Genomic DNA, 7,683 nt, shown 5'->3' with positions numbered 1-7,683 from the left:
TGTGGCAGAGCTTAGCACTGTCTTCTTGTGGCATTCTATGTGTGCTGATGCCAAGAGCAGAGTGGAATGGCAGCTGCCATAGTGTAATGGGTGATGAACCAGAGATGCTGGAGCTCTCATGTCTCTTTGATGGCCCCTTTTAGCTTACTGAGAGCTCCAAACATCAATGATTTCTCAGCCCTTGGCACGTTGGCACTGGTGGGGGTGCAGGGCACATTCCCTTCTGATCGTATCCAAGGCCTTGCAGACACTTCTTGTTCCTGGGATCTGTGATGAGTAATCTGGAATAAGGAATGAGAGCAGGACAAATGGACTAAAACTGTCAGCCAGTTCCCAAGCAGCCTGTGCATGTTTCAAATTTTATTCACAGAGAACGGTAGAGCAGGCCCCATGGGCTGACATGTGCTGTGTGGGGTGGGCTATCCCAAAACCACCCTGTGACCTAGGGGGACTGCCCCAACCTCCTGTAGTATCCAGCCCGGCAGAGGTGGCAGTGGGGATGCTGAGGCAGGGCTCCAAGGAGCCCAAAGGGCTGTAGTCGTTATCTGAGGGCAGTGCCATGCATCTGGATTAGTCTGCGGTGCCAGACCATCCACACATCCGGAGCTGAAGAGGAGATGGAGGATCGGCAAGTGATGCAGAGAAAATACACACAGCAATACTGTTTTCTCTCTCAGAATACAAGACTGGCAGGTAAATGTGCAGCTTCAGAAGATGATTATGGTTAATGTGGTGTACAATGAACCTGCCCAACTTACTGGCATCATAAAATTTGCAACGATTAGACAGCTTCTCTCAGCTTTTAAGTTCATATGGAAGCATACTGTTAAAGACAACAGCACTTTCATTGCTCATCCTAGTAAGTCCATTACTTGTTTTTTTAACCAATGTTATTAACTGGCATATCTCAGCATTTTTGGAGCTGCTCCTCATTTCAGGTGTGTAAATGCAGCAGGCATTTCAATCCAAGATTTGAAGTCTTAGCCAGTGAAAAGACTTGAGTTGTATTTTTGTAAGGTGAGGAGTGGACAAACCTTCTGCTAAAAGGGATGGACAAACTTCCAACCCTGCAGCCAAAAGGGCACTCATCTCTTCCTTGAGATGTCCACACTCAATACACAGGACTCTGTGCATTCTCTGGAATATCTGGCAAAGCTACTATCAGAAGCTCCTAAAATACAGCTCATGCCTGATGTCTCAATTCCCATGTGAAAAATTGAAGGCTGGTTTTAAACAATGTGACCGTGTCCCATTCAATGTCCAGTTCACAAGCACCACAGCGCTTTCAACCTTCTTGCTTTTATTCTGCAAGTGCGGCGTAAAATTTATCTCTGGCAGGTTTTTTCCATGCCTGTTGGCAGGCGGCTCAATCTGCTTCAAATAGCAGCAAATGCAATGAGCTGAACCTATGCTTGCTACAACCCCATTAGTGCTGGAGGCGCTACACCTCAGATGCATTGAAAGCATTTGGTTAATGTCTCCAGACAAGTTTGGTTTACATTGTTTTACCCCAGTGTTATAAATGGGCCAGGAGACCTGCTCCTTTGACAAGCCTTTATTAGTCAGCTCTTTAAAGGGGGAACTCGAGGGGTCGCCTGCGCTGCCGCTGCTCCTGTCGCCGCCGAGAATCAGGTGGCAGTCGGACCTTCTGCTCTCGCCGCAGCAGAGTCGGGGGTTCCGGTCTCGCGGGAATTCCCGGCAACCCAACTGGGCTCGTGTGGTCTAGGGGCGTCACTTCTTCCCAGTCTCTTTATGGTCATGGCGAGGCGGCAGAAGCAGAATTCAGTCCTTAGGTAGCTGAGAGTCTTCTCGGTGTTGTAGTGTCTCCCTTTTATCTGGATTTTGTGCCGGGTCCCGGCTTTTGGGTCCGCTTGCCGGCAACTGCACTTCGGTTTGGAGCGGTGCACCATGGAAGTCCTTGGATTTTCCTATTAGGCGGGGCCAGCAGTTCGAGGAGCTGGTGGGGAATGGGGACAGCCTAGCCCGACGGAAGGGGAAGGGAACCCGGGGTTTTAGAGGGGGTATACAACTTGGAATAAGGTTTTGAGGGTACAAATTTTGGTACAAACAGCATAACTTCCTTAACAAATGACAGACTGTGTCAAAAAAAGGGAATTTCTTACATTTCATTCATTTCACCCAGCAAACATAGTTTTATTATAAGATTGGTGTTCTCCTGACTTCTTTGGAAACATTCTTGTTTTTTTGGTTAAAGCCAAAATTGACTAACAGGTCTAAATGGTAGACAAGTCTCTAAGAACTGGAAAAATTTCTGGCTGCAGAAGCTACTGGGTTTTGTTATGAGCAGGTTTCTTAGTGATTTCACTTGCTGTTATTTACTGTTGCAAAATTCAGTGTTGAAATCTGATTCTAACACACCGTGTTGTCCAGATTGAGGTGAACACAGGGACACAGCAATGGGAACAAATATCCATTGTTTTAGAACTCAGCAAACATTCTTTAGGCTCTGCAGGCACCAGCTTCTTCACTTCTTCCTACAGAAAGGAAAGCAGTATTTGAGTCCTACCTCTTTATTTGCAAACAGTGGCAAGGTAATACCTTCTCAGGACTCTGGGTTTTTTGCAGCCCTGCTGCTCCTTAAAGACTTCAACCCACTGGGCACAGCTGGAGCCTTCAAGACATTCCTAAAACATTGTAGACATCACAAGAGATTTGCAGTGGAAATTCAGCCTCTGATTAAGAAAAAAAAAATAAATAAGTTGAAGACAGGGCAGTGAAATTTGCAATTTGGACCAGTAAGCTTTCGAAGGATTAATTTCCAGCTTTTATGGCAGTGACACTGATTTTGAATTAATTTTCCTGTGGTTCATACTTTTTAGTGTTTCCTTTGTTCGGCAGCTGTGCAGTGCTCCCAAATGCTGAGATGTGCATGGTGCATACCTGGTGTGTAATCTGCACTGGATGTGACTTAATTGCTATGCTGAGATCCGTAAATCACAGCTAAATAAACAGGCTCATGTGAAGAGAAACCCCCTGGATTTGTTTGGAACAGTACCCACTGTTCCAAGCTCTGCTTTGGCCCAGGGTGCTCAAACTACTTTGAACCAACTGGTTCCAGTGGCAGTAGCCATGGGAATGGTGGGAATACACAGGAATGGTGTCTCTGCCTGTCTGGTTGTGCAGGCACTAAGCGCAAATATGAGCACGGACACCACACCTCAGCTCTCACGTGCACCTCAAACCCAGCTGCCAAGGGGGGCTCCTGGCTAAAGGATGATCCTGGCTGAAGGTAAACCCTTCCTTAGCTGGAAGCAGAGTGAGGGCTCTTAGCTGAGTGAAGGCCCTGGCTGAGGACGGCTCCTGTCTCAGGAGAGATCCTACACAACGCCAGCCCTGGTTGAGAGGAGACCCTGCTGCAGTGGGCGTTGGCTGGGGGGCTCCGGGCTGAGGGGACACCCTGGCCTAGGCGGACATTGCCTGTGGGGCTCTTCCCCTGCCAGGAGGCCACATCCGGAAGGTTCGGCGGCTCCTAGGAAGGTCCCGGTGAGGCCGGGCGCGAGCGCCCTACACGCCCCGCCTCACCCCGGCCCTATGACCGGTAGCCTCGCGCCAGGGGCGTGTCCAGGACGCCGCGGGGGCGGGGCAGGACAGGAGGGGCGCGGCCAGTGCGGCCGGCAGGGGGCGGGGGAGACGGGAAGGGAGGGGCCTGGAGGGGTGGGGCCGGCGAGGCGGGGCTGGGGCGGCGCGGCGGGGCGGCAGTCGGGCGGCAGCCGCGGCCGGGGCGGGAGCGGCGGCAGCGCGGGGTAGGTAGCGTCGCCCCGTGGTGCGGCATGTCCAAGACGCTGCGGAAGAAGCGGCACTGGCTGAGCAAGGTGCAGGAGTGCGTGGTGTCCTGGGGCGGCCCAGCGGGCCCCGACCCCGATTTGCTGCGCGGCGGCGCCGAGCGCGGCGAGTTCCCGTACCTGGCGGGCCGCCTGCCCGCGGGCGGCGAGGGCGCGCCGGGCCCTGCTGTGCTCTCGGGCAAGGCGCCGGCGCCGGGGGACGTGCTGCTGGAGGTGAACGGTACCCCGGTGAGCGGCCTCACGCACCGCGACACGCTGGCCGTGGTGCGGCACTTCAGGGAGCCCGTGCGCCTCAAGACCGTGCGCCCAGGTGAGCACCCTCCGCCGCCGAGCTGGACCGAGGCCCTCCCGCCGCCGCCCAGCCGGCCGCGCGTAGGCCCGGCCGCGCCGGCGCCCTGCGGGGCGGCGGGAGGGCCGCGGCGGGAAGCGGCGCCCGGAGGAAACCGGGCGGAAACCGAGGCGCAGGTGCTGCGCTGGGAAAGTTTCCGCGGGTTCAGAAAGGCGCCGCTGCCGAGGGGGTGATGCAGGTGGGGAGGCTGTCCCGCAGTCCCGGGGCGGCCCCGGGACGGTGCTCGCTCCACCGGCCCGTCCCGGTGGCCTCTCCCGAGGGTCTGCTCCCTGGCGGGAATGCTCGGCTTTTCTCCGCTGCGATGCGGTGTTTGTGCGGGTGTGACCCCCGCCCGGCTCCGCGTGACTCAGTGGCCCCCGGAGCGTCCGGTGCCCGCGTCCTCCCTTTAGAAGTGCAGGAGGTGTTTTCCCTGGTGTTTATATAATCTGCTGCTTCCCGAGGTCGAGGGTGGGTGGGGAATGGCCGAGAAGGAGCACCGGAGTGCCATCGCTGTGTCCTGTTGGTTTCCCATTTGGCAAAGACAAAAGCCCTGACAACAGACTCCGGGGCTGTTCTTTTTTTCCACGGATTTGTATTATTTTTGAGTACACTTCAATAAACTAATGCTTGTGGTAGAATCATACTTATCAACGTGCCTGTTAAATGTCAAATTAATGCTGAATAGTGGCGCTTGCAGCCGTATGAGTTAATTCGTGAGCTCCAGAGGTACCTACCGCTTTCTTGGTCAGGCAACGCAGATGAGAAGCATGCTGCCTTATAGGAAGGTGTCTTGGGAAAAAACATTTTTCTCAGAATTCCAGTGGATATCAGTATTTCTATGACTGGAACCTGTAACATTTCTCATAGAGCTTCTTTGCTGGACACTTGTTCTTTTGTAACTGCTGGATGCTATTTGACTTCATGTCAGACATATTTTAACTCAGGTTTTCCTTGTTTGACCGCTAATGGAAAGTCATCTTCCGTATAGAGACTGTGCTGTTGATCTTGATTCATATAACTTGCTCAGTTAAAACAACAGTCAGAAAAATAAAACAGACACACATCTTAAAAGCACCTTCAGAAGCCTGGTAGGTTTTGAAAGAGGTATTGATTTATAAAGTTTGAAATTCTTTCTGAAGGGAGAAAATAGAAAAGAGCAAACAGCTGCAAGTTAGATGTGAACTAAGAGGATTTTAAAAAGAGGGACAAATTGTTGAAGATAGAAAATAATCTCTTTTTAAAAGAGAAAGCTTGTGGAAGATGAAACTATAGTTTGAACTATAGTTCAAAGGGATTTCTGTGTTTGCTGTTGCGGGGAATGGGAATATTCTTGTGCTGGGACTCTGTAACAGAGATGTCAGACTGTCAAAACTGAAGGAAAAGATTTAGAGGAAGTTCCTGCAAGTAACAGTAGAAAATAGCAAGAGCCAGATGATGTCCATGAGAACTTCCAGGTTTGAAGTATTAACAGTAGTGTGTTACTTTAAATTCTGGGTGGCGTGGAAGGGGTGGGAGGGGGGAATATAGAGTACTGGTGGGAAAAGGGTCCGGAAGATCAAGAGAGGCTGGCTGGTGATTCCAGCAAGTTGATTGAAATTTGATTAAAGAGGGAGAATATTCGGCATGCAAACCAGTGCCACTTAATGAAGAGAGTGGGCTGCTTTCACTGACTGGTTTAATCAAATCCAAGTATTTTGGTGAGGTGGATTTTCAAGTAGGCTTTAGGTTAGCATCCCTGACTTGGATGAGGCTCTTGCTGAGTGAGCATGGTGTGCAGTGTAGCTGCCAAAATAAAAGAGCAGAATTCTCCTGTGGCTTAATAACTGCTTAAAACAGAGGAATGGTTCTTTCAACAGAAGAAGACCGCTGCTGGAGTCTTGTAAGGACCTGTACTGTTTAGCATAGTCATCCAGAGCTTGTAAACCCACCACTGGTGAGTTGTACAAAGAGAAGTAGCATTTTTGTGGTGATTTTATATAACCTTTGGAACTGATCGAACTGAATCTTCAGATCCAGGAATTTTTCCCATACTGGAATGTATGTACCACATCAGATGATTTTTGTAGTCATTTTCTCTGTTAGATTTAGTGTCCTTAAATGTAGTATTTTAAAACATACTGAGTTTTGGTTGTTTTTTGCAAGGCTTCCACAGCTGCTCAGTGGCAGTTTTCTAGTCAAGGGTATATGTAATTAGGAAAGTTGTTGATAAGGCATTCTCTGTGAAGACCAGTGACTTTGAATTTGGCTTCCCTTTTGATCCAGAGCCAACCAAACCTGCCAAGTTTCAGAAGGCATCTGGGAAGGTGCGTAGGACCATGTGGGTGGTTGAGATGAAGGGAGTGAGGGCCAGGAGCTGGTGGTCCCTGGTAGGCTCATAATAGATCTGAATTCTCAAACACGTGTAATTGTGTTGCTGCATTTCAAGATCCTGTGTTTCATGATTTTCCCCAGTCAAAACTCAAACCATCATTTGAAAGGCATGGAGTGCTCTGCCAGCAGACCTTTGTGTGCCCTATGGCTCTTCAGGCTTGGGTGCTAATTGGGGCAGAAGTCTGAGAGGATCCAGTGTCAGGGGTTGACAGCAAGGAATTTGTCCCCTTGAATCTGAACTGTAGGGTGTTTGTAAGGTCTTGATGCTCACAGTCTGCCTCTGCATTTTTGAAGGGTAAGTTTGGTGCTCCGTCTTCCAGGTGAACTCTCTGCAGGTGACCCAGTGGCCTTGAACAGCAGGGTCTGGACTGCTTTAGTTCAAGTCATAATATAGTCAGTCCCTCATTAAAGGCAGTAACAGCTTTAGTTGACAGTAGTAAAATCTGTCTGTGATATTTCTTGCAAGCTCATAGAAAATTTGAAATGGAAATTTCAAGATGCTGTTTGGGCTTGTTTGATAAGACACTTGAAGGATATGAATTTGAACACCATCTGTTAACTGCACATCACAAACGATGGACCACTTTGTTGATGAAGAATTTTGTCCTTCCCATTCTCATTCTGTCTTTATTACAGAATTACAAAACCAACTAGGTTGGAAAAGACCTTTGAGATCATCAAGTCCAACCTATGACCCAATGCCATGGGCACTAAGTGGCACTTCCAGTCTTTTCTTAAACACCTCCAGGGGTGGTGACTCCACCACCTCCTTGGGCAGCCCATTCCAATGCGCAATCACCTGTTCTGTGAAGAACTTCTTAATGTCCAAGCTGATTAGCTGAGGAGGGAGAACAAGACCAGTGTGTGAGGGCTGAGTATCGTGTCCCAGGTGAGGATGGTCTCAGGTGTGTGCAGACTAGCCAGGAAATCCACGGGTCCAGTATCTATAGGCATTGACTCAGCATAGTATGTGAAAGGCCAGTATTGAGCACTCTGTCAGTGGCACTTGAGACTTATGCTGGTATCGAAGCTGTCTCAGTAAAACATTAATTCTAGATGAACTTTGAAATGATAACCATACCTCTGTTTGTTCATCATCATCATGATTAGATGAGCAAAGCAGCCGTACAGAGCGCTAGGGAAGCTTGTGCAGTGGGATATCTGTATGGATGTGCACGCAAG

The 7,683-nt window shown here is 49.9% G+C and overlaps 1 protein-coding gene across 1 annotated transcript in view; it reads left to right on the top strand.

Annotated features, from left to right (window-relative positions):
* Positions 1-3,735: 3,735 nt before the first annotated feature.
* Positions 3,736-7,683, top strand: part of MAGI3 (membrane associated guanylate kinase, WW and PDZ domain containing 3) — a gene marked incomplete at its 3' end in the record, with an annotated part of 48,934 nt that continues 44,986 nt past the window's right edge. Inside the window, exon 1 of the mRNA XM_066336001.1 lies at positions 3,736-4,113. Within this exon, the coding sequence (XP_066192098.1) occupies positions 3,792-4,113 (322 nt within the window). The remainder of the gene's footprint in view (positions 4,114-7,683) is intronic.

Source organism: Sylvia atricapilla, chromosome 25, assembly GCF_009819655.1.
Source record: "Sylvia atricapilla isolate bSylAtr1 chromosome 25, bSylAtr1.pri, whole genome shotgun sequence".
In the NCBI taxonomy this organism is placed as follows: Eukaryota; Metazoa; Chordata; class Aves; order Passeriformes; family Sylviidae; genus Sylvia; species Sylvia atricapilla.
The sequence above is the reverse complement of the archived record's forward strand: the minus strand, read 5'-3'. Positions and strand labels throughout refer to the sequence as shown.